This window comes from Gekko japonicus, unplaced genomic scaffold (assembly GCF_001447785.1).
Source record: "Gekko japonicus isolate JY-2015 unplaced genomic scaffold, Gekko_japonicus_V1.1 scaffold4742, whole genome shotgun sequence".
Classification (NCBI taxonomy): domain Eukaryota; kingdom Metazoa; phylum Chordata; class Lepidosauria; order Squamata; family Gekkonidae; genus Gekko; species Gekko japonicus.
Genome location: NW_015176119.1, coordinates 29,024 through 56,770, shown reverse-complemented (window position 1 = coordinate 56,770; position 27,747 = coordinate 29,024). Strand labels below are relative to the sequence as shown.

The 27,747-nt window shown below is 43.5% G+C and overlaps 1 protein-coding gene across 1 annotated transcript; it reads left to right on the top strand.

Moving 5' to 3' along the window:
- The first annotated feature begins 6 nt into the window (after nt 1-6).
- STARD4 (StAR related lipid transfer domain containing 4) lies at nt 7-15,573 on the top strand. The gene is made up of 6 exons (XM_015426777.1): nt 7-92; nt 5,285-5,402; nt 6,491-6,540; nt 7,910-8,036; nt 14,168-14,282; nt 14,761-15,573. Exons 2-6 carry the CDS (start codon nt 5,298-5,300, stop codon nt 14,985-14,987), a joined length of 624 nt encoding a protein of 207 aa, XP_015282263.1. The 5' UTR covers nt 7-92; nt 5,285-5,297; the 3' UTR covers nt 14,988-15,573.
- Nucleotides 15,574-27,747: the final 12,174 nt, after the last annotated feature.

Here is a 27,747-nt window from a genome sequence, read left to right as displayed (position 1 = left end):
GAAGAGCGGAGCACCGTAGTCCTTGGAGGTGCGAATCGTGGCCAGAGGGGCATCTCGTGCTGCACAAGGACCCTTCGCTGCCAGAGGGCCTGGTGAGCTAAGGCGGTCCTTCGCGTGGTCAGGAGGCGAGGCAGACACGCGAAGGGATCCTCGCGAGCGTGCTTGGCTCGATTCCACACGTGGAGCGTGTTTGGACCCCTCTCCGTTTATGCAACCATTGCTGGTTGTTTATGTGACCTAGCCGAACCGGGTGCGCGAGCTGGCATTCTGACCAGCCCAGGTTTCCTATTCACAATACACGCGAAGCCAATGCGCTTGGAGTCTCACGAGTAAAAACAGAATCTCTGGGGCGCGCGGTCGGGATCGCTGCAGGGCAGACTCTGCGTTCAGGGGCGACTCGGCGAGCGAGTTGGGGTTCGAATACCGCTGAGGCTGGAAAGCAGTTAATCCGGCGTAGGTTGTTGTGTTTTTGTTTGTAATGTGCGCACCCCGGTGGCAGGCAGAGGCGCCAGGTGACGGTTTCCGTTCCCTCTTCTGCGGGAGAGACAAACGCGTGGCCGAGCGCGAGTTCATTTGGGAAGCCGTTGGCACCTTCCGCAGGGCGAGAGGACATCAAGGAGGTCTTCAGCTCTTAATGGGACCCCCGAGCCCGCCACCTTTGAAGAAAGGCTGACCGAGAACGGGGAAACGGCGCTGCTGCCGGGGGGGGGAGGGGGCTCACTGTTTGTGGGATAGGATCAGGGGGGCCGTCGTATGTTCTCGCTGACCAAGAAACTAATGGTCTCCTGGAGGTGCCTCAATTGGAGAGATTGTCCTGGGGTGTGGGTGGAAAATCCTCTTTCAGTTGAGGGAAGTGTCATTCCACTCAGTCTTCTGATCACAGCGGTAATGTGCAAGGCTGTCTAGAAGGTGGGTAGCAAAATGCTGGGGAGTCAGTGTGTCTGGGGGGCTCTCAGCGGCTATTCTGATAGCACCTATGTGGCATCTTCCTCCTGTTCCCTTCAGCTCATAACACTGACAGATGTACTGACTGAAGATTGAGATGTGTGTGTCAATGCTCCCTCTAAGCTGTGGAGTCTTGTGAGCAAAAATTCTACTCCGTGAGCTACTGGCATTAAAGTGGTGAGGGAGCGATTTGGCCGCTGCATCAGTTAGTATGCTCTGGAGCCCTCCTTCCTGAGCGAAGACAAAAATGTGTGAGTCAGAGGCTAAAAAACTGTGAGCTAGCTCACACTAACTCAGCTTGGAGGGAACACTGGTGTGTGTGTATTCTGTTTGGTTAGGGTTGCTAGCTCCGGGTTGGGAATACTTGGAGATTTAGGGGGTGGAGCCTGAGGAGGGCTGGGCTTGGCGAGGGGAGGGGAGGGGAGGGATGTCAAAGGGGTATACTGTCATAGAATTCACCTTCCAAAGCAGCCATTTTTCAAGGTGAAGTGATCTTTATCTCCTGGAGATCAGTAGTAAATCCATGAGATCTTCAGCCACCACCTGGAGTTTGGCAACACTATGTTTGGTGTATATGCTAGCTAAGGGCCTGATTTGTATCTAGCATTTGCTCCATTGTTTTACCAAACCCCCACTGGAACAGAAAAAGATGCGGCTCAAAACCACATTCAGATACCCCGGGCCAACACCATACTGACTGCAGAGTCACCCCTGAACGGCCATAAAATAGCCATAAATCTATGCAGACAGTTCTAATAAAACTGAGAGATCAAACAAAGTGAAAGTGGCATGCAGTCTGGACACTGCCATAAGATCCGACAATCAATCAAAGTGAAAGCGGCATGCAATGCAGAGGGGAATTTCTGCTCCGATGTGGGTTTGGTGAAACAGTGGAGCGAACGTTAGATGCAGATTGGGCCAAGGCCTTATGCCTTATAGGGTCTCAAGTGTGGTGCAGAACCTCATGAAATGGTGGTGTTGTCTGTGTATGTGAGGCCTCTGCGTAAACCCGAACAGCTCATCAGGTTAGGTGAAGGCACTTTGCATTACAGTGTTAAATAGGTCATGGCAAATTAATAAGCTGTCTAACTGGACATTAGGTATGTATTATGCATGCATAAGAGTCTGGATGCCCAGTGGCCTCCCCCCCCTCCATTTTCAAATAGCAGAGTTGGGAGGAAGCAATTGAAATAGGAAAATTAAGGAATGGGGGAGCAGCTACTTATCCCTTTCACATCTGCTGCCCTCCCAAGTAACTTTTTCACTGCAGGGCTTCAAATGCATATTTGGTCACAATTGGCTCCTGCCTTTCCCATCCCTTTCATACTGTAAGGCCATGGTTATGCAGTCTCCATGGCTGAGGTATGTATATGAAAAGGCATCTTCATCCATGTAGCATACAAATACTGAACTAAGGCCCCGGTCACATGAGAGGTTTTGGGCCGGGAGAGGGACGGATCGGGGGCGGAGCAAACGGACGCGATCCCACCACAACATCTAGGAAGTCTTGCGCACCCGTCCCCGATCCGGCCCTTCCGCCCAAAACGGCGTGGCAAAAATAAACCACCTACCGAGGTGGTTCTTCTGGCAAGTCCGCATCAAAGCCAGCCGTGGGATCGCCGGCAACGTCCTTCCGCCGGCGCATCCCCGACTCCTGGCCAAACTGCACATGCTCAGACATGATTGTCTGATTGTGCCGGGGAGCAACGGCGCCGCGGCTCGGGATCCGTGGGATCCCGCCGCGGCGTCTCTATTTTGGTGCGGCTCTGATTAGCCGCACTTTGCCCGGGTTTTTTTCTGCCGTATGGCAGGGACCTAAAAGGAATAATGAGTTGGATGACCCTTTGAAATTGCTTTGAAAATTCCATGTTCTAATAAGCAACCTAAATTCGGGCCTTCAGTCTTTACCAGCTGCCCTGCTTTGCCTTCCAAGGGAGGTTCTCTTCCTCCAGGGCTACTCTAAAAACATCTTTATAAATAGCTAATTTAAGAGGCAAACTATCTCAAGGACATTCCCCCCCCCCAAAAAAACACCATAACTTTGGTACTAAAGGGCTGCTTTCCACAAAACAGCTGTATTTAGAAGCACGGAAAAGCCAGGTAATGCTTCCTTGTATGGAAAATCATGTGCCTCCTACATAACATTGTCACATGTAACAAACATACATATGTGGTTTATTATGCCATATGTGTGCTCATTGCACATGATACACATGTGATTCTGCAACATAGATTTGATTTCTGCATAGGAGATCCATGGTGGATCTGTGTTGTTACAGAAACAAAACTGGTGAGTCCTCAGACTTTGCATGCTTCTTCCTCCCTCCCTCCCTCACGTGTGACTTGGAAATTGAAGACTTCCAGATTCTTAACGATAGTTTATTGTTTCATACAAATATCAAGGCTCATTCCCATAATGTCCATGGGTTGTTATTGCATCTGAGTACAGCCGAGCATCTCCTATGTAGAAATCAATTCCATGTAGCACTGTCATGTGGGATAAGCATATATGTGGCAGTGTCACACATGATGTATGTATATATGATGCATTCATCATATATACAGTGATCTGTGTAGGGATCAGTAGATGTGAAGTGGTCTTAAGATGACATGATGGAATGCAGTTTACTTTTGGCTTCTGTTTTTTGTCTAAGGATTTGATCTCTGCCAGCAGTCCTCTTTCCTCTATAGAATCTTTCTCTTGCCAGCTTTGGGCAAATCTGGTCTAATGTCACAGGGGACCTGCCTTAGCCAAATCCACACAACCTTTCTGCCTGCCCTTGCTTAGTTGTGCTAATATTGTCAGCCTGCAGCCAGGCAATAGTTAAAGGCTTTGGACCTCTTCCTATTTGAATGTCAAAGTCCATGTGCAACCTACACGAACTTGAACCTTGTAACAGGCTTTCCAATGACATCTTGTTCATGTACACTGGCAGTGTACAGGATTAAGCCCCTCAGGCCAGTCCAGGGATGGGAGGTAATCCTGTACTTTTACAGTACATTAAACAACAACCCAAGAGGTAGGCTAAACCCTCTCTGGGTTCAGAACAGTATGCCACCAGAACCTCTACATTAGTTCCCCCCAACCTGAGATTAGAGGTTCAAACTCTCAGTTGGTATCTGGAACTTAACACATTAGCAACCCACTCAGAGATGCACACTTTTACTCTTACAAAGGTACCTTAAATGGTGAGCAGAAGGCTATAAGATTTAGACTTGGAACATCAGAGACCATTTAACAATCAGGAGGATCTTTATTCAGTGCAGAGCTTAGCATAGACTACCAGAGTTTACAAAATAACAAATCTAAGGCGATTTGTCTTAACTACACAGTAAAAGATACATATTTACCAAGTTCAGGAGCATCCAAACAGTCCAGAATTGTCCATTGTGATAATCCCAGTAGCACCAAGGGATTTTGAAGGGAAATCCCATCTTTGCACTCCATGTGCTTTAAGTCACAAAGCAGTCCTTTGTCTCTTCAAAGGACAGCATTTCGAGGTGCAATAAAACAAGCAGTCAGAATAAGAGCAAGAAGCAAGAGAGGAGAAGAGCAAGACAGCTCTCTCTCACTGGGATTGAACAATTATAGCCCAATTCCACTCATGACCAGCTGTGGCCATGCAGCCAATCACGAGTGGACATAGGTGTGTCCAATTGTTGATTGCCATAGCTGCAACACAGGAATGGCTAGAAGTTTGGAGACTCCTCCTGCAGTCAGGTGACCCAGCTTCTAGCTACTTCATTTAGTACATGATTTGTTGCATGTGAGGCAGAGGCAGGGGCCATCAGGTCTGCCTCTTCCCTTAGAGGTGTGAAAGAATGTGTGGTTATATGGCATGGTTATAAAGTTTCTCTGGCCAAAACAAGACACAGCATGTTATCAGAAAGACATCACAGGAGAAGGTATGGATTTGTAGAAATCGATATTTCTATACAGGCAGGTCAGAGCCTCTGTCTACAAAGTTTATGTGTATCATGTGGGGGTGTTATGAATGTGGGACGTGGCAGCAAGACAAGAGTCCAATGCAACTCTAAGCAGAATCCTGAGTAACTGCTCCGAATGGCATGGAAAATGTGCTTGCTCTGTAGAGGCAAACTGCTGGTACTTACCTTGGGTGATTTTTAAAACCAAGCTCACTAAGAGTGCAACCCTCATCACGTCTACTCAGTGAGACTTACCCCCAAGGAAACATTCTTAGGATTGCACAGGTAGCTGTGCAACTCAGAGAGGATGGGGCTACGGCATAGTTGACTGAAGTTCTAGTACAGAAGAGAAAGCTGAGAAAAAAGGATTCAGGTTTTGTCTTGTGATTTATATCCTGATTTTTTTCTGTAGAAGGCAAAAGGGAATGGCTGACTTCCTGGATGTAGGTTCTGTGGCTACAAAGCTAAGAAACACGCTCATCCAGTACTACAACACTGAAGATGATGAATGGAGAATGATTAAGGCCACAGTAAGTTACTAAACCTCAGCCTTTGTTGGTTTTCTTTGATAGTCAGACTTTTCCACGTGTCTGGAGTACTTTCCAGTGTTCAGAGTATTTCACACACATTACCTTATTATGGTAATGCAAGGCCAGACAGCATTACCATCCCCATGAGGCAGAGGAGGGAAGTGGAGGGCACTGAGGCTGAAAGAGAACAGCTTCCCTAAGGCCACCCAGTCAGTTCATGGCAGAGGTGAGATTTGAACTGGGGTCCACCTGATTCATAGCCCAGTCTGACCAGTATACTACACAAGTGAGTTGAGAATATGTGGTGTGATAACTTTAGAAGAAGAGGATGCTGAATGGGATTTTTAATGTTTCCACCGACTGTACCACTATGCAGAAAAAGCAGCGCAATATCTAAGGAGCTATGAAACAGACTCTCTTTCTTAGTATCATCTTGGGAAATTCCAATATCTTGCTTAACTGTGACTGGAGCTCTCATGAATAATTATCTCCCCGATCCAAAATAATCTTTAACAAAATTAGTCCTGTTTAGTTGAGTAATCTTTGAAATTTTGTCAAATGAAATGAAATCAAACCTTAATCTCCCTTCTTAGCTGTTTTATACTATTATATGTCAATGCACCTCCAATGGTCACTGATGAAAGGTGGTATTACAATGATGCGGCTGATGACAGGGCCCATCCTAACAACTTAATGGTGGTGCAACAAGTTTAGTTTTCCAGAGGACTTTTATTCTCCGGTCATTTCCTTTAGAACAAGAACGTGGCGATACCTGTGACCATAAGGAAAGCTGTATTTAATATGGTTGTGTCTTGAGTGGATTGGTGAAAGTGGAGAGGGGGCTGTTAAAGGAGAAGTATATAAAACAAAAGAGTTTAGGCGAAGATTTAGCATGCCTTCAAAAAGCACATTTGGATTAACTTCTGTATACTTTAAAAGGCCTGTTAAACCTACATATTGTATGAAGAGTTCCCTCCTGAGATACTTTTTTTTTTTTACCATCAGTATTCCAGTTTTAGTTTTACAGGTGTGGAGAGATTGAGGCATTTTAATAGTGTCTATTAGTGATCTTTTATTTTCTTCTCCAGAAAAACACTACGATTTGGCGTAAGCCATCAGAAGAATTCAGTGGATACCTGTAAGTTCACCCATAGAGGGGAATGATGTCTGTTTGTTAGGTGTGTGTGTTTGGAGAGGGGGACCCTTCCCAAGTTTTATTAGATCTGAAGCTTCTGGCTGATGGTCATTCAGTTGGTGCATCTTCTACCCTGCAAATGATGGCGTTCACCACTGCTTTATTTTATTTACTTCATTTATGAGCCAGCTTTCTTCCCAGTGGGGCCCCAATGTGGCTTGCATTTTCTTGTCTCTATCATGTTATCCTCACAGCGACTCTGTGAGGTGGGTTAGGTCAAAAGTGTGTCACCCACAGCAAGCTTCCATGGCAGAGTGGGGATTGAAACCTGGGTTTCCCAGTTCCCTGTCTGACACTCTAGCCACCACACCGCCTCTTTGAACTGTTCTTCCCAAGCTCCCAGACATCACGATCACTATTGCATGGTGGGATACTATCGGCATTCAGACTCTGTACCTTTTCCTGTCCTGGTGGCTGGAGGCTTCTACAAACCACCTGTGATGGCTCACCGAAGGACACGTTGCAGTATCATTTTACTGAGCAGTGAGGACTGGAGCTTTACTGCCTTCTAGTGTGGTTCCCATTCTCATTAAGCTGCCTATTCAGAGCCCTGCTCAGGGTGGCTCACAAATGAAAACAAGAGAAAATCATAAAAAGACATAAAACTTTTTGTAGGGCATTGCACCTTGGTGCATAAATTTAAGAACCTTTCTATTTGGTTTCTGCTTATGAAATGAACAGTTCTTGTTTGGAATCCAAATGAGCTTCTGCCATCTGGTACATTTTCATTTTCTCAGTGTACAAACAGCAATATTTTGGCACTGAGATAATAGTGTACTGCCCTCGGCCCTCTTGCAGCATTGACTGCTGAGTGGAATGTAGTCCTGGTATTACCATAGTCACTGTTGATTTGTGAATGGGGCATAACCACCTCTGCACCATTAGTACACATTTTTAGAAAGCGTTATTTTGCTTGTATGTCATGCCTGTCATTCTCTGAGCCTGAGCACATCCTGCTATAGCACAGCTTTTGTGTGTTGGTGGGCAGGAGGAGGGAGTCACTCATGTGGGCTCTGAGGGAAAAAAGAACAAGTTGGCAGAGCCATGCAAGGTTCCTCTGTTCCATTCAGAACAAATGAATGCACCACACAGGTGTTATGGAGAGTAGCATTGTCTACTGACAGAAGAGAGAGGTTACTTAACATCAGGAATGAGAAAATAACATAAAGAAAACAAGTTAAGGTTTCTAGAAACTAAAGGAAAATAAAAGGTAAAAATTGATTGTTAATAAGGGGGTATATGCCCTTATATGATCCACTTTCAAAGGAAAACAATCTCTTGATATTCTCTTGTGTTAAATCTGCTTTTGTAGTTACAAAACACAAGGGATTGTGGAAGATATTGCCAACAGAATAGTGGATCACATACGTCCTGGACCTTATCGGCTACATTGGGACAGTCTCATGACCACAATGGATGTTGTTGAAGAGTTTGAAGAGGTAATGTGTTCTCCAGATGTATACATGGAACTATTAGCAGTGTGAGTGCATATGTTAATTAGCATAGCAGTTGCAACAAGCTTTACTAATTTGCCATTTGTTAGTGAAAAGTTTACGTGCACAGACATATTTTCACAGACTTTGTTTCTTTGGCTCTGAATGCCCTCAGAATTCAACTCAAAAGTCTGTGTGACTGATTATAAGGGTCTTTGGCCACATACGAGAAATGCTCCTTTTTTGCCATCAAGTCACAGCTGACTTATAGCAACCCCGTAAGGTTTCCAAGACAAGAGATGTTCAGATGTGGTTTGCCATTGCTTGCCTCAACATAGCGACCTTGGACTTCCTTGGTGGTCTCCCATCCGATTCCTAAGCAGAGCTGACTCTACTTAGCTTCTGAGATCTGATGATATCAGGATAGCCTGGGCCACCCAGGTGAGGGCACAATAAATAATACTACTTTTAAAAAGGCAATATCTTCAGCCTCAACACTGGTTCTGAAACCAGATGCAGTAACCTTGGTAAGGAAATTGTCAGACAGCAGAGCAGGTGGTGCACTGACAAAATCCCAGTCTGTCCACCATCGGCTACATACACCAGAATGCTGCCCAGTGAAGCATTCAAAGGTCAATGGAAGCCCAGTCGGTGACAGGGACTCCCCCTTCCTGGCCATCAAGCTGAGGCTGCTGCTGCACCAAGAAACCAGGGAAATGATTCCTCCAGGGAGATGATTCCTCTCATTTCATCTCAGTGATACATGCTGTCCTTCTCACCCGGAATCAAGTCTGCATATTAAATTATTTAAACATTCTTGCCTTTGCTCAGGACTGCTCATGGATCCCGCATGGCTGGAGGGAAGGCTATTGAAAGCGGGTGCCAAGAGCTGTGATCTGGGAAGTTCTCTGTTCAGATCTTGCCTCTACCATGATCACTAGCTGGCCTTAGGCAGCTGTTTTCTGAGCCACATCTGGGAAGCATAGAGCTCCCGTGGCTCACCCGAGGCTTCCTTCCGAAGTTGCGGTTTAAAAAACTAGTACCTCCTTTATCTTCTGCCTTGCCCCCTTTCCCCCTATCTATTTGCCTCTCGCCTCAAGCCGTGTGCTCTTTGTTGCTTTCTTCTGGCTGCTCTCCTCTTCTCTGCACGACTCAAATCTTAGCGAGCTGCTAAGTTGTGGTTTTTTTTATTAAACTAAAGTTTGCACATGCCCCGTTGGGTGCTTGTGCGCATCCGTCGAGACTTGGGGGGAAAAAACCACCTTTTAGCTAGGGGACATGGGCGGGCGCTGGAACTACCTCCGGAAACGTGATCAGACGCTCGCCCTTGTCTGAGCCTCAACCCTCCATGTGTACTGTGGTATGTAATGCTGACCAGCTTCTTCTTGTAATTCTGAAACACTCCTTTTTAAAGAACTGCTGCAAGATAATATATGTGAAGCACTTTGAACACTGATAAATGCTAGGTACTACTACTGTCAAAGTGCATCTAACATATAAATATATCAAACCTAATAAAATTGGGGGAAAGTGTCAGGTGCTTGTCAACCTTTGGGCTCTCCAGCTGAAATAATGGAAGATGGGTTCTGGCTTTCTTCTTATTTTGCAATGAAAGAGGATTACTGTGTGCACATTTCCCCATTACTTCTTAAGTAAAACCTGTGGAGTAACTTTTTTTAAACTGAAAATTTAGCTAAGGGATTGCAAATGATCCCTGGGGTGGCCTCATTCGCACTGTCTCTCTCACATACACACACACAGTTACACTCTGATAATTCCTGGGGTAGGCCAGTTCTTGACAATTACACTCCCACAGCATGGCTACACCCATGATTGATATGACCAGTTTGGCATCTAACACTGAGCAGCTTTTTCTAATCCCATAAACATTTGTGTAAAGACAAGATTAGCATCCTGTGTGCATGTACACAACCTGACTTCTAATGGAGTGCTATCTCACAATACCTGCCATAATTATAGAGGCATTACCTTTCCAGAGATCTGTGGATACAGCCAGTTTCCAAAGTTTCATAAGAGCATAATAAGAGCCATGCTGGATCAGACCAGTAGTCCATCTAGTCCAACATCCTGTGTCACACAGTGGCCAACCAGTTCCTCTGGATGGCCAACAGTAGGGCATAGGTGCTGAGGCTTTACCGTAATATTGCTTCCTGGCTCTGCGATTCAGAGGCTGACTCCGTCTGAACATGGAGGTTCCCCTCAGTCACCATGGCTAGTACCCATTGATAGGTTTGTTCTCCATGAATCTATCTAATCCCCTTTTAAAGCTGCTTATTCCTGTGTCCATCACTACATCCTCTGGCAGCGAATTCCACATTTTAATCACTCTGTGTAAAGTACTATTTCCTTTTGTCCATGCTGAACCTACTGCCCATCCGTCTCACTGGGTGCCCTTGAGTTCTAGTATTTTGGGAAAGAGAGAAGAATTTCTTTGTCAGCTCTCTCCATCCCATGCATAATTTTATAAACCCTTATATCATGTCCCCCCTTAGTCATCTCTTTTCTAAACTGAAAAGTTTCAGACTCTTCAGCCTTTCCTCATAGGGAAGGTGCTCCGATCCCCTAATCATCTTGGCTGCCCTCTTGTGCACGGTTTCCAGCTCTGCAACGTCCTTTTTGAGATATGGGGATCAGAACTGTACACAGTATTCCAAGAGGCTGCACCATAGATCTGTACAGGGACATTACGATACCGCTGCAGCACACTGGGTTGACACTTTCATTAAGTTATCTACTACAACCTCAACCAAGATCTTTTTCCTTCTCAATTTCAGCAAGTTCAGACCCCATTAGCCTATACTTGAAGTTGGGATTTTTTTGTCCCAATGTGCGGCATCACCTTATACTTGCCAGCATTGAATTTCATTTGCCACATTGTCACCCACTCTCCCCAGTTTGTAGAGGTTCTCTTGAGCTCTTCACAGTCTGCCTTGGTTTTCACCATCCTGAATAATTTGGTGTCCTCTGCAAACTTGGCCAGTACACTACTCACCCTCAGTTCCAGATAATCGATGAATAAGTTAAGTAGTACTGGCCTTCTGGGACCCTACTGATTACTTCCCTTCATTGTGAAAACTGTCCATTTATTCCTACTGTTTTGCTTCCTATCACTCAATCAGTTTTTAATCCAGTTTTTAAACCGCCTCTCCCCCTATGAGCCCCAAAGGGCTTTATGATCTGCCAACCAACATCTTTTGGTGGTCCCCGGCCCCAGGGATGTCTGCCTCGACTAGGGCAAGGGTCTTTTCAGCCCTGGCCCCTATCTGGTGTAATCAGCTCCCATATGAGATCAGGACCCTGAGGGACCTTTTACAGTTCTGCAGGGCCTGCAGACAGAGCTCTTCTGCCAGGCTTTTAACTAGGGGATGGACATCCCTCCCTCTCTACTGGGCCTCCCCTCAGTGGTTCAGAATTGTATTACCATCTAAGGACCAAATCTTGAAAGAGATTACATCTATGAGGCTTTAACTATAATTTGCACTGGATGGATGTTGTTGTATTTTATTGGTGTTTTATTTATTTATTTATTTATTTATTTATTTTATTTAACTTATATCCCGCCCTTCCACATGGGCTCAAGGCGGCTAACAAGAGGCAAATGCCATACATAACACTAAGACCAAATAAAACAATCTGATTACATTATACATTTAAAATTGGTGCTCACAACAATATATCATCCAAGATGGGGACTCCAATACAATGTTTCCGAAGGTACTACTGTCTCGTCTTGATCAGTCTGCACTCTGCCCATTCTCCATTTCCAAGGCCAGTTCACATCGCCAAAAATGGCAACGCGATGATGGTATAGTGACAGTGGCGGCTCCTACTCAAAAGCCTGGTGGAAGAGCTCTGTCTTACAAGCCCTTATGTTTTAACTGTTTTAATTTTTGTATACTGTATATTGTTTACTAAATCTGATGGAACCTGCCCTGAGCCTGCTATGTGTGGAGGACGGGATATAAATCTAATAAAATAAATAAATAAGAGAACCGTCTCTCTTATCTCATGACTAAGTTTACTCAGGAGTCTTTGCTGAGGTACCTTGTCAAAAGCCTTTTGAAAGTCCAAGTATTTGGTGTCTACTGGGTCACCATTATCTACGTGCTTGTTCCCTTTCTCAATGAACTCCAAAAGATTGGTGAGGCAGGACTTCCTTTTGCAGAAGCCATGCTGATTTCCCCTCAGCAGGCTTTGTCTCTCTACATCCCCCCCAAAAAGAGGGGGGGAAATCTAAATCAACAAAGCACAAACCTCCAAAGGAAGTTTAGAAAACTTATTGAGGGCCAAAAATTAAAAACGTAAGTAAGTGTACCAAAGAGTGTTTATTACAAAGACATATAAAAACCTAGTAGGGGCCCAAATAAAGCCTCATAAAATGTTCAAAGTTACAAATACACACAAAAAAGGACGGTGTATGATCTGACATGTTTCGGCTCACAAGAGTCTTCTTCAGAGGTCAAATAGTGCAAAATACAACAAACAACAGAATCCCTGTAACACATGTAAGGCAATTAACAATAAATAAAATAGGACAAAAATTGGAATGTTAGAAGAGATTGGATTTATATCCCACCCTTCACTACCCAAAGGAGTCTCAGAGCGGCTTACAAACTCCCTTCCCTTCCCCTCCCCACAACAGACACCCTGTGAGGTAGGTGGGGCTGAGCTCTGACAGAAACTGCTCTTTTTCAAGAACAGCTGTGCCAGAACTATGGCTTGCCCTATGTCAGCCATCAGGTGCAAGTGGAGGAGTGGGGAATCAAACTCTGTTCTCCCAGATTAGAGTCCATGCACTTAACCACTACACCAAACTGACAGACAATGTATGACCTGACACGTTTCGGCTCACAAGAGCCTTCTTCAGAGGTCAAATAGTGCAAAATACAACAAGTAACAGAGTCCCTGTAACACATGTAGGGCAATTAACAATAAATTCATAAATAAATACCTTCCAGTTTAGGTCCTAAGAGTGCAAATAAAATTGCCTTGTCAGGGACAATGTGCCATCAAAATGTATTTGCACTCTTTTGCACCTAAACTGGAAGGTACATATTATCTCCAGTATATACAACTACTTCTGACACAAGGCCAGATATATTTGTGGCCCCAAACAGAAACTTTTTTGGTGTGCCATTCAATTCCATACTGGAACATTCCAATTTTGGTCCTAATTTATTTATTGTTAATTGCCTTACATGTGTTACAGGGACTCTGTTGCTTGTTGTATTTTGCACTATTTGACCTCTGAAGAAGGCTCTTGTGAGCTGAAACACATCAGGTCATACATTGTCTGTCAGCTCTGCAGGTGCCATGGACAGGGGTGGGTGGGGGAGGATGCTGAACACTAGATAAATTGCCTTTGTCTGTTTCTATGGATGTTTAGTTTCTCTTCTCCCTGCATCCTTATCGTCTGTTAGTCTGAGTTGGTGACCTTGGTACCTTGTTACTCCTTCTTCCTGGGAATGCTTAGGTAGGCTTTTGCATGACTCCCGATTGGACCCCAACCACCCACTGACCCTTTTGATTTCTGTATATCACTAGCCTGCGCACGCTTGCTTTTAGTTCTGACAATGAGTGTATGCCCAGAAGACCTATCTTTACTGTACTCAATAAATGTAAACTTCTTGAAGGATCGTTGTTGAGGACTAATTGCTGTAGGGCTCTGACACTGTCCTTTTTTGTGCATATTTGTAACTTTGAACATTTTATGAGGCTATATTTGGGCCCCTACTAGGTTTTTATATGTCTTTGTAATACATTCTTTGGTACACTTATGTTTTTAACTTTTGGCCCTCAATTTTTTAAACTTCCTTTGGAGGTTTGTCCCTCTGCATACCTAACAATTCTATCTTTGCTTACACTTTTGACAAATTTGTTTGGGATAGATGTTAGGCTGACTGTTCTGTTTTACTTGTTTCTATGTCTTCTATGTTAGCCGATCTTCCTGGGAATGCTTAGGTAGGCTTTTGCGTGACTCCTGATTGGACCCCAACCACCCACTGACCCTCGTATTCCTTTGGCTGTGGCTAAATTTCTGGCGGCGGCAGCTTCTATACACAGAGGTGTTGTATAAATGATACCCCTTAAACTGGTATGTTGCTTTTATCTTGCAGAATTGCTGTGTGATGCGTTATACCACTGCTGGCCAGCTGTGGAACATCATTGCACCAAGAGAGTTTGTTGATTTCTCTTACACAACGGACCATGAAGATGGGCTTCTATCATGTGGTAATCCCTCCTTAAACATATTTATCTTAGAGTCAAATCCTATAAGGTATGCCTAAGCACATTGAAATCAACTCTGCATAGGGCTGAGTTGCTGTTTGCAACAGGTGATTGGATTGTCACACACATGTTCAAGGTCAAAAGCATTTTTAAAAATAGCGTGATAGTTATAGCCTGGCTGCTCTTTTTCAGGGTGTAAGTGCAGTATAAAAATTGTTAGTAGGGTGTGGCTTCTGAATAATCCCTGTATTTGAGACAAGGCTGCTTTCCACATGGGGATGGGTTTAGGTGGCCTCCAGATTGCTGCTGCAGCTTCCAGTATAGCACAGAGGCAACAGGGGTTCCATGTGGTAGGTTTCCTCACATTTCCCTGGCCCAGTCCCTCCACTGCACCACCAGGGGCTGCTTGATGTTGTTGTTAAATGGCCATGAATGGAAAAATAGGTGTTCCAACCCACTAACACATTTTGTTTTGAAACAGGTATTAGCCTAGACTATGGTGAAGTAAGGCCTTGTTTTGTCCGAGGATTCAACCACCCCTGCGGCTGGTTCTGTATCTCGCTCAAAGATAATCCTGGGCACAGCCTCCTGACTGGCTTTATCCAAACGGATCTGCGTGGGATGCTCCCCCAGGCTGCGGTGGATGCTGCCATGGCTAGCACCCTGACGACCTTTTATTCTGATCTCAGAAAAGCTCTGAAGGCATAACGGGGGTCCATTCTTGCAGCATTTTAAAAAAACTCAGGGTACGCCAAAAGCTTCCTGCATGAAGGCCAGCAGTGTTTTCCTTTGAGATGCCAGGAGCTGCACAGATCAAATGGAAGCGTTTCCTCTTAGGGCCCAGGGGGCTTCTTTGGACTGTAGCTGTGGAAAAGTCATAGAAATGTTTCAGATAATGTCCAAAGATCTGCACGCACCCTAGCTCAAGACAGTGTTATGTTCTTTGCTTTCTTCTCTGAAACAAGCGCCCAGCCCACAACAATTTAAGCTGAGATAATGGGAAACATGCTGTGTTCATCTTGTGGATTTGAAAGGGACTCGGTTGGCTTACATTTAAGCCCTTAGAGCTAACCACGCTATGGATCAGTTCTTTTGTTTGTGAGTGGGCACACAGCCCAATACCACAAGGGAGATATATCCGCAAATTCCCTTGCCGAACTGGGAATATTGTGTGCTGATGGTGTAGTCAGACATAAGAATGTGAGTTTGCATTTGAGGCTCTTGCAGTTATGAGGAATCCACAGTGTGGATAGAGGAGCAATATCCCCTCTAATTCCCCCCCCCCTTCTGAGCAGAGCAGTTCACATTCTGAGCAGAATATAACTGCTGCAATCTTAAAATGGGCAATGGGCAGTGCAAGACCCTACGTGGCTCCAGATTGCTACTGAGCGGGGCTTCCTGTGCTAATGAGCGGCTGCTCACGCACACACCTTAGAGGGAACACTGAAGGGGAGTCATATCTAATACATTGCACTGTGTTTAGGAATGGCACTTTCCCAGCCGTTGTCTTGGGCTGTGCATCTGGTTCCACAAATGAAGCCCGATTCTTCTGAGGAGAAAGGTGGTCTTGCCACTTTCTGATTGCTGTTTGTCCTGTATTTTATGGCCTTCATTTTCAAAATGCAGGGTTAAAAATTGTATATCCAGGAAACTTTCTTCAAGACTTGAGATTTATATGTGGTTTGTGTGATTGGTTTCTATAGTTAGACTTCTACATTGTAAAAAAAATATCTTTTTATTTAACCAGTCTTTGAGTATTGGAGCTAATTTTTTTAAAAATACGAGTACAAAATGCATCTGATTTGAATGGTCTGCACTTGAGGGAATACCGATGTTTGTGGCTGGGCTTTGAAAAGAGCCATTCTTCTCTTGTCGCCTGTTCCAGCCTTGGGGCTTAAGGGGTGCAGCGCTGATCCTTACTCTTTCTCCCAGATCTGGAGCTGTGCAGTGCAGTCCTGAGCATGCTTGTAAGCCCCACTGACTTCAGAGGTGGTGACTCCCTAGTGTGCATGCTTAGGACTGTAGCCTTAAAGTAGGTAAAGTGATACTTTTGACTCTTTTATTTGGACCAATTTAGGTTGGGTGGGGGTATGTGGGCTTCTGAGTTCCAAAAAACTCTTTGTAAAGAGGTTTGCCAAACGCAGGCCTGCTTTCAAGTGTGCCTATATAGAGAAAATAAGACTAGAGTGCCGTAGTCTTGTGCAGGGGTCCCCGGTGTAGTGCCCGTGGGCGCGATAGGGCCTGCTGACACCTTTGCTGGCACCTGCTAGATGTTCTAAGACAGTGGGCAGGGCCAGATAGGGTTTTTGCCCAGCAGGATTGGCTGTCTTTAGAAATGTCGCTTTGGCGACAGCTGCCACCACAGCACAGGGATCACCACTGCATGACTGAAGGTGATCTGTGTGTACGCAGGAAAACATTTTAAAACAATTTTAAAACAAATGTTGAAGAACTACTGTTAGAGTGATGCTTAGCCTTGTTTGCTGGCATCTTATGGTTGACTCAGTCTCCTGGGGTAGCCATTTTGTGGTTGTGCCCACCATCCTGTGTCAGAATTCCAAAGATGACCACCGGCTCGAAAAGGTTGGGGAGTTCTGTTCGAGAGCAGATTATTAAAGCTGCTAAATTGTGAACTGGCAGCTGTGGGACAGAAGCCAGGAATAGCTTCTTGACCTCCTGCCCCTTAATCATACAGTAGCACAAAAGTAGCAAGGGCCAGACTGCACATGGAAGCTTTCCTATGATGCAGACTGCATCCAATGCATGTGCAAGAATCTGCACCGAGTGGGGTTACACCGTATCTAGCCTGAGAGAGTATCACATGGTGCTTGCCCTCATTCACAGAACTGTAAATTCGGCACAAATAATATGAGCCCTCTATTAGTCTAGGCAACCCTTCTTGAAGTGTTACATGAATGCAGGAGACTGGTGACTGTTCAAGTTATGCTGATTAGAAAGATTTAATTTCCTAGGAACAATCTTCCCACAGAACTGATTTTTAAAAAGACAGTATAAGCTCACAGTAGTTTAATCGAAGTTATCTGAACAGCTGTGCACTAAATAATTGTTCATTTTAGAGGAGCACTGTAGTTAGATGTTCACTGTGGCCAGAATTCAGGGGGCCATGCATGAGCATTTCTCTGTTTTAAGGGCTGTGTGTGGGTGTACACGTAGGTGTGCCCAAGCAGCATTTATTTCCTGTAAAAAAATAGCTTAAACCAAATGCCCAAACAGCTTTTTAAATTTAAGAGCAGTGAAGACCGTGTGTGGGGTTACCAACTGATGAACTTCAGTGGGAAGATATGTGCTACCTTGTGTGTGAGCGACCATGAGACTACTGCTCTTTGCTTGGCACTAATCAGTTTCAGTTCTGTGCATTCCTTACCAGCCATTTATCGAGCAAGTGCCCATGATCCTCTCATACCCATATTCCATACAGAGCTCCAAATTATGATGTTTCATCAGGTGTGTGTGTGGGGGGGGGAATCTCATCTTCACTGCAAAAACATGTTCTGGTGTGAGGACTGATTCACATATAATAAATAAGTTCTTTGTTGCAGTGGCTCCAGAGAATAGTGCTACCTTCATGCAAATTGTGGTTGTCACATGTACAATACCCACCTGTGGTGTTGGTTCACACATATGGCCTCTGCTGGATTGGGGAAGGTGATTGTGTGAGCTGCCCTGATTTTTGTACACTTGGTTCTCCCATCTAGCTAGAAATGTATGTGCAGGCGCATGCATAGTATCCTGAGCTGGACTAGAGCATCTGCCTAGAATAGCTCCTTAATTAGTGATGATACAAAAGTCTAATTAGTCAACCTATTTTCTCTTATGAAATGACTGGGTGCCCACTTGTTGTGTTAAAGGGCCCTGGATCAGCTTGGGTTAGAGAACTTGGCTGTGTATTTCAGAAGAGGAACACGGGAGTATTTGTAGTATAAGGAATGAGTGCAATATATCTTAGAGCTTTTGACTAAACTCAGGAAATCTAAAGGGCACAAGTATAAGTTATATTCATTAACCCTTGTTTGTAAAGGATATTTGCAAAACTGATCTGGGCAAGTTGTTTACAGCTAGCGAAATGTGTTGACTAGCTACGTGTTGTTTTTCACATGTACGGGTTGTAGAGCATAAGCGTAGGTTTGGCTAGGCAATGGCAAAAACCGGAATATTTTGCATTTTCAAACATCTCTGTGATGGTGTTGGAGTGCATTAAAGTTCAGGATGGTTTACTGGTGCTAGCATTGGTTTCCATGCTGAATCCCCTCCTGTTAGGCTGTGTATAGATGATGACCACACCCCAGTCAGATTTGACAGTATGGTGTGTATAATAACGTATTGGACAGAGGGAGGTTGACTGCAGGGGACATAACTTGTTAATTCCTTCCAGGCAAATTCCAGAGAGCTGGCCTTGTTAATGCACGTGAGGAAATGAGCTCTGCATTGCGAAAGCTTATGGTACGATAAACTCATTCGTCTTTAAGGTGTCACAAGACACTCTATAACTTTGTTAATTCATCTTATCCTAGTTTCTTATCAGGGTTGCTTCCTCTGCAATATGGAGAGTAATCTGCTGGGTCTAGTCACTTTCACTCATAAGGAAAAGGAGGGAATGGTAGCAATGCCACTCTGCTCCAGAATCATTTATTGGGAGAGTGAGACAGCTTTGCACTGTTTTCTGAGGGCTATAAATGCAGATATATGAACATGTAGGTAAATGCCTATCCTTTCATGTGTTGTGTTTATTGTGTTTGAGGGGTTCTCTTTCAAAATGCTATTATACTGGAAAAGCTTGATCCATCAGACAGTCTATCTGAAGTCTGTAGTTATATTTTTGTACTTGGTTCCCTTATTATTTAGAAGCAGAGACACCTAGTACTGGGTACTTTGTTCCCAAACTTTGTGGGTTGGCTTTATAATGGTTATATGAGTGGAAGAAACTCTTGCACAGAGATCTGTCCTGATCCTGTTTGCCTCCTGCACCCCAGAATCTCTCTGCTAAGGGTCAGGGGATCCTGGTTGACAAAGTGCCCCAAGATATTGGGAGAAGAGAGAATCAGTCCGCCATGGGTCTTACATGTACACTGCAAACTCAGCTCAAGACTTGCTGTATTTTCACACAAGTGATGGAGGGTGACTTTGTCCACTGTACAGTCCTCACTACAGCCCCGAGTGCCACTAGACCACAAGATTACCTTGACCCTCAGGTGGGGGTTTCCATGGTATGCAGGGGAGCTGCATGTGAAAGGGGGAAACAGGGATGATCCCCTTATGGGGACTCACTCTACTCATGCAGCCAAGGGACTCAACCTGCTCTCAGTAGCAAATAAAACACTGTTTGTAGCAGCCATAACCTAGTCTTCGTACTGCAATAGTGACACATGTGGCTATATACAGATGTACTATGAAAATTGTAAGTAGCTGGAAGTGTAAAGTTTCAGATAGAAAAAATCCTCTGTGTTCTTCATCAACTGCTCAATTGAAAAGGGCTGGGTCCAGAGGGGCTCTTTGCCCACAGAAGAGTTTTCTGCTCAGGGAAGAGGGCACCTTTAACTCCAACCCAAAATTTACAATCTGGATCGCTTGTGTGTCCCAGACTAAAGGAGGAACCTTTGATAAATCCAACTCAATCCACTTGATTAGTATGCCTTGACACTAATTAAAGTTCATGGTACAATACACTACAGAAAGATCTACAGAGGGCATGATTCAGCCAAACTTACAAACTGGTTTGATTACTTTCAAGGACAGGTAAGCATATACTTGACTTGCTCATTCAGGTAGACGGACTGACTTTACAGTGCGTAACTTTGGCTGGCTTGTACCCAGGCATGCTACAATATCTACAAGGACATTTTGATAAGAACATTTTAAGAAATCTTTCCCCAGGACAGAGTCTTCTCATGACTCCACTTCCATTACTTGCCAAGAAAGAATTCACTTGAGAACTTTTGACAGAATCTAAAATCTCCTGATCTACTTCTGTTGATATGTTAAATTTACTTGCTGGCACAAGTGACCACGATGTCATGGAAGTTTTAAAAAAGTTGTTCCCTAGTCATTAAGATGGTGCTAGTGTTGGAATAGCACAAGGGAGCTGAGGTGTGTTTCTGTTCTGTGTTATAATTGATATGAGACTATGTTCAGTATGGAAATGAGCTGTACATTAAAGTATGAAGTTCAAAGTCTCTTTGTGTGTGTGTTAAATATGGGATGGCTTCATCAGTCATATGAAGGTTCCTCATAGGGAATCAGATCACTGGTCCAGTATCGTCTGTTCTGGTTAACAGAGAATCTCTGACAAACACCTGTCCCAGCCCTGCTGTCTCTAGGTGTAGAAGAGGGGAATTGAACCTGGGACCTTCTGTATGCAAAATATGAGCTGCTAATATGGCAGTGCGCCATGTCTGACACTTGAATGAAGCGGAATGTCACTAAACCTTTCCTCTGTCCCTTGTTTCCCAGCATTCAAGTGCCTGCTCCCCCCCCAGCCCCATCCATTGCCAGCCATGCCTTCAGCAGATCTCTTAGTCACATGTTCCTTGTGCCCTGATGTTCTGTTCCTTTGTTTCTCTCACTACATGTCAACTGGTTCAAAACATGGCAGCCAGGCTGGACACGAGGATCACATCACCCCCCTGGACGGAACGTTCTGCACTGGCTGCCCATCTCTTTCCAAGCACAATTCAAAGTGCCATTTCTTAACTTTTAAGGCACTAACAGTGCCATCCTGAGCATTTTTTTATATCCTTCCAAGCCCAATGAAGTCAATGATCTTAGAAGGATGTTAGCTCTTGCTTAGAATTGTACCCTAAACAGCATTGGACTGGAATGCCTGACTATCTCCTCCCATATTGTCCAGCCTGCCAGTTGACATGTTCCTCTCAAAGCCTGCTCTCTGTGCCCTCACTGCAGAAATGATGAGACTGGTGATCATCAGCGATGGGGCTTTTTTAGTGGCAGCACCTTGCATTTGGAATGCCGTTCTCCTTGAGGCATGTTGAACAAGCTTCTAACTTCTGCTTATACTGTTTATGCCCCATATGAGGGTTTTACTAACAATTTCATGGTTTTCTACAATTAAAAAAAATAATGCTGTTTTATTTGCTTTTATTTTGTTAGCTGCCTTGAACTATTCTGTGGAGAGGCAGCCTATAAATAAATAGAATGTCCCCCTGCTGTCACAGGTTTCCTTTAAGCGCATACCTTTTCTGTCTGCTCTGTCTGTTAGTAGCCCCCTTTCTGCTATGACAACTTTGACCACATACATATCTTTGTCCCGTCTTCAGGCCCTTTCCACTGTCAGGTGCAGGCTTACTGGTGTTAAGAGTCAGGCATTAAAATCCATCTATGTATGTCTGCACAATGAACATACAATGTGCACAGCTGTACACGCAGGCATACTGTCGAGATTTCATAGCCTCAATTTTTATTCTTTTAGATATTTATACCCAACCTTTTTTTGCCCATCAAGGGACCAAAACATCCTGACTATCTCCTCCCATATTGTCCAGCTTGCCAGTTGACATGTTCCTTTCAAAGCCTGCTTTTTTTGCCCATCAAGGGACCAAAACAGCTTACAACCTTGTTCTTGCCTCCATTTTATCCTGAGAAAGAACAACCAGCCCAGAGTCTCCCAGCAAGCGTCCATGGTAGAGTTGGGGATTCAAACCTGGCTGTCCCAGAGCTTAGCCTGGCACTTTAACCAGCACATCATCAACACAGAGCAGAGTCACACATGTCTTATTGTGAGGCTGCTCCCAAAGTATATCTCAGTATCCCCTGATCAGTCATTGAGTCCCTAGAGTTATCAGGCAGGTCTTGGGATCTGGAACGGCAACATGTTCCCCAGATCTCTGTCACTTTCCCTAACACAGAAGATGGTCTCTCCACAGAAGAACGGTTTCCAGATCACATCTTGCACTTGTGTTTTGTCCATCCAGAGCACTTAAAACTGGAGCCTCTGGAAGGTGGAAAGGCTGGCCTCAGGTTTCAGTGCTGTTTCAGTTTATACATAGCACCATACAGTGGGTACATAGTGTAACTATCTCCAGAGCAGTTCCTAGTAGGAAATTGTTTTTAGGTATCCTTCCTACTTACTGATATAAAACTTTGATTTCACTGAACGACGAACAGACATTCCTAGGCTTACTTGTTTATTTTCATATGGTACATGCAAATCATTATAGAAACTTCTTGGCATTACGTGTATCTTCTTCATTCAGCAGATACCAGTCTTCTCCATATGGATAAACAAAGGTTATGCAAGTCCCTGTTTTTAAAGCTGCAGAACTGGCTACCAAATTTCTAGTACTGAGACTTCTTATAATAGTTTACATTGTATGAGAAAAGTTATACAAGCTGAATAGATCAGATCTCCTTTATACTTTACAGGCATTCCACAAACAGGTATTTCTTATTTTCTCCAATAATACTGTTATTTAAAAGGTTTTTGTGTGTATATGTGGAAGTGAATACAGAAGAGATGACAAAAATATGCAGGTAATGCATTTCAGAAATTATATAAACCCTGAACTAACCCAAGGGGCCCTTTGTGAATGCTAATTCTGTAGAACATATCTTGTGTTAACCACATCATTTTATGTCCATTCTGAAAATTGGTTTTCACATATTTATTTTTTTGGGGAAAATTAGGCCTCTGTATTTAAGCCAGGTGCCCTATGTCACATAACAGTGAATTAATTATTATTATTCTTGGTGAGTATTTTTGTGTGTTTGTGTATGTGCATGTGAGCCTGGAAGTCATGGTGACTTCTGGCGACCCCTACTAGGTCTAGGATGTTTCAGAGAGGTGGCTTGATATTACCTGCCTCTGCGATCCGGCCCTGGTATTCCTTGGAGGTCACCCTTCCAAGTATTGATTTCAATAGGCTTTGAGTGTTTACATCAGTACAGGATTGAGGCCTGTATCTTTGTTTTTAAGAGGCAAAAATTATACATTCCAGTAATACGCACGGGAGTATCTGAAGCAAAAGACAAGATTTACAATTCCTTCTTCAATCAGAAGCTACAAGCAATCAAAGCACTGAGCTTTCATGCTCCTTTCTCTATTTGCAGTGAGCCCATGAAATTTATACTTATGCAAGAGAGCGCGCATGTAGAGCAAACCCTTTGCTTTTTCTGAAACAGGAGTCTTCCTAACATGTAGCAGAAGCTGATTTTGAACGTTCCCTTCTGTTCTACAAGGAAGGAGGGGGGAAAGCACACTGCTGCACAACATAGATCTATCCAACACATAACACTATGTATTAGCAGGCTTCTCACACAAAATTTTGTTCTTGGGCATAGGTACCCAATTACAAAGTGTATGTGAAGCATGTAATTTCTGACATCCACCCACCCATACATGTAAGCTACCACTTGACTCTTTAAATACACAGAACAAGAACCCAAGAAAAATGGTGATTCTCTGAATTTGGGTATCTGCTTGTGAGTACAGCTGTAGTACAAAGGGCTGTGCTTAAGAGAGAATGAAGATCTTTTTTTGCCATGATAGCAAATAAATCAGTAAGCGCTTAATACACCCTAAGTGCTACAGATATAATAAAGGGTTATCAACTACAGTCTGTTATCTGGTTTATGTTATTCCCACCACATCCCCCCCCCCCTGTTACTTGCTCTGTCATGTGCTTCTGTGCTGTAAGTGCATTCAGTATCTGCTCTCTTAAGGCAACTAAGTTAGGGATATATGGTCATGGTTGGGTTTCTGCTGTCTTGCTAGGTCTTGCAGGAGCAGTCTTAAAGGAGTTTCTTGGAGCAGATATTTCTCACTTCTGCTGCTTCTACAGCTGTTGCCTCTGTAACCACAGTTTTCAATAGATGCTTGTCAGTCCTGACTCCCTCATTGTCAGCTTCTTTGCTGATGTTACAGCTGAAGATAACAAAATATTTTGGAATGGTGAGCATTCTTTATATCTACCCACATGCAGTAGCAAGAACACAAACATCACAGCTGGCCAATGCTAGTCACTGGTGTCCTGCTAGTCACTACATACAACTTTGTGACCTCCTCCATTGATCAAATATCAGGTTTGGTATTATTCAATTCATTAAGTATTGCAGGGTTATGACTGATGAGGACTATCACATTTTTGTGTGTTGTGTGGTTGGTGCCACAACCCAACAGAGAATGAAGTGCTTTGAAGCCAAATTGCTGTTGTTTATATTTAGAAACTGTTGAAGTGGCAAGAGAAAGTACATATTTCTGGGAAATATCAATGTACAAGTACTTACAGTACTAAATCTGAAGCTTATCTGCTCAGGTAATACAAACAGCCTTAACTCTACCAATGACACACATTCATGGTAAATCTATATCTGAAGTCTGTTGTACTACTACAAATTACCTTTGTATCATTATATGGAATGGCAACAGTATCCCTTAGATAATTCCAAAGTCAATAGCACATTTTAAGGCTGCCATCTTACACATACTGACTCAGTATGTGTAAATTAATCCTGAATTCAGAGGAGCCTATTCCAAGTAAACCTGCATGGGACTGAGCAGGGGGAAAAAAATTAAAGGCGCTGATTCAGTAAGGAGGTAATCTCTACAAGTGTGCTTATTAATAGTACAGCTTGGCCAACATGGCAGGGCCTAGAATGTACGTATGTGTGTGTAGAGGCGTGGCAGGAATAAGGAGTTGCTATGGTAAGCCAATTCGTAGTTTCTAGAGTACAATTAAAGAATTTCAGAAACTGTTTTCATTCTTTAGCCATGCCGACTACCCTGCTGGGTTTAGCATCATGCTGTCTTTTAAGCATTTGATTACAAACCTCTGTAACAAAGTTAGCATAACCACAAACAAGAGCAAAAACCCAAACAAGCAAAGTTTCAGAAGAGGACAGGGGAAATGGTTATCGAGCTTGCTCTGATACAACAGCCTGACGTTTCATTGCTACAGAGAATGTGACATCTTACTTTAACATACTTAATCATATGCATTCTTTTATAGGCATATTGCTATAGGTTTTGGAATACAGATTAAAACACCAGATGTTTTGATTGCTCTCCAGACAAATGATACTGGGATGCTGAAATGCTTATGTTTTGTGTGGTTCACCATATTAATAACTTCCAAAGAGATTTCTTAACTGCTAGGCTAATGTGCTACTCTACGAATACTAAACCACTCTGTGTACCCTGTGTTTCCGAAATGGCTAGGCATTTACAAACAGCAATCACCTCTCCCCCATATACTATCTAGAGCATGTGCAGCAAACTTGCATTACAACGTGCAGCTGGGACAGCAACTTTTACTTTTAAAAGGACATGGAGCTGAAGAGCATCCAGTAGTTGTAACCCATCCATTCTAACCAACACATTTATTGCCATGTAATACACTCCATATGCACAGGGATTGTCAATTCTCTTATAAGGAAACTGCCCAGGCTAGATGCAGTCTCCATGTACACCTTGAACATTCCTTTCTACAGAAGAAAATGTATATGCAGTACTGAAGATCATTCTGTGTTTTTCTGGGTAAGCTCTTTGAGGTCTTCCTTTTCACAGACAAGTTATATAGCCACTGATATTTAAATCCACATCTTGGTCCCGGTCACACGGGCCGGAAAATGTGTGTGGGGGGGAGCGTGGCTGTTTGCCCCGGAGCAAAATAACGCGCGGCTGTCCGATCACATGTCCCATCAAGGTCCCGTGGTTAGGGGGTGAGGTGCCGATCACACGGATATCCTGCACCAGCAATCGCTAGGCGCCGCTTCCGTGGCAAACAGGATTTTTTGTTTGTCTCACCGAAGTTTGCGCATGTGCATGATTGTTTGTGCGCATCCTGTGGGGACTTTAAAAAAAACCATTCGGTTTGCAAGGAGACATAAGCGGGCACCGGATGCCACGGGATTCCAGCGGAAACGCGATCAGACGCCCGCCCTTGCCCTGCGTTTTCCGGAAACCAGTACATTGTAAGTACAAGTTTTTTACTCCACATCTTCGGCGGGAAGCTACGGGAGCACTACGCTTCCCAGATGTTGCGGTGTGATCACGCCCGGAAAATCCGCCTATCATCCATATCTTTAGCGTGGCAAATGCTCCGTGTGAACGGGGCCCTACTTTTCCTTCCGAGTGTAACATTCTGGAACATAAAGACTACTTGTGTTTGGGGCAACAATCGTAACATTCTGGAACATAAAGACTACTTGTGCTTGGGGCAACAATCCCTTGTGCACAACAATTATTTTTCACCATGTTTTAAAAGGTCACATAGGGCACTTAATTACAAACTTAATATTTTGTCCTATGATCACCAAAGTAATTTTTATTTACCAAACCTCATTTAAACTGCAGTAATTTTTTAAAAAACAGAGTGAATGCATACTCTTTGCTTCCCTGGTTAACTACTCATTCTCTCATTTGGTTAAGTTTTGTTTCCTGTTTTGAAGGAAAATTCTTCTAGGACTACCACTGAAATACAAAGAGGTAAGAAGATAAGAAATAACTATTTAACATATTAAGATCTTCGCAAAGATCATTATTTGACAGCATCTTTGTGTCATTTCTGTACCTAAGTAAAAAATTCAGGTGTTATAAAATAAATTGCAAATTATTTCCTGTTTATCTTCCTTGCTGAATTTTCAACTCACATGGGTTATATCTGAAAGAGTAAAAGATTGTAACCCTTTTAAAAGTAGATGCCCACGTTTGCCCTCCTGTCTCAATTGGCAAGCCTGTACTGATCAAATCCACACTGACAGACATCTCTCCCGTTTACCTCTAGTCATAGATGCATTTCAGTTGCCATACCCTAAAGTGTTCTGTGTGGTCTTCTATAGCAAAACTATGATTCTGTGGAATAGTTATTCCTGGAACAGTTTTATAATTGCAGGCTGATAATTCCCAACTATATAAACAGCTGCACACTTTCAAAGTCATGACTAATTACAGTTGTATCTCAAAAAAGCTGGACCTATCTTCTCTGATTGTATAATAACCTTAACACTGTAGTCTTAATATAATAATAGGTGCTGAAATGACAGAAGTCCAAGAGATGTTTTGTTTATCATCAAAACACTGTATAGAAATGGTTAGCAATAGAGTAAGGCATTCTTAATACCAGTTTCAGGAGCACATAACTTTCATAGCAATCTGAATAAACCTTTCAGTCTTGAAATAATGGAATGTTTTTGCATATAAATCCATTCTCAGTTGTAAACAGTTTGTAAATTATCACTGGTGAATACGTAAAATGTTTCCTATGCAGTTAAAAAACAACAACAACAACTTAGTGGATCTTATGCCCGTCAAACTACAGGCTGATCATGAGTCTTAAAGGAAGAATACTGAAGAAATGTCATGATCTCTACGAAATGCTTATTTTTTGTAAGTCATAACCATTCATTTCAGCTAGCAATAAACACTCTACATGACATATATGTATTGATCATACGGAGTGTTACACACTCTCCCTTCTCCATTTCATTTGTTGGTGTT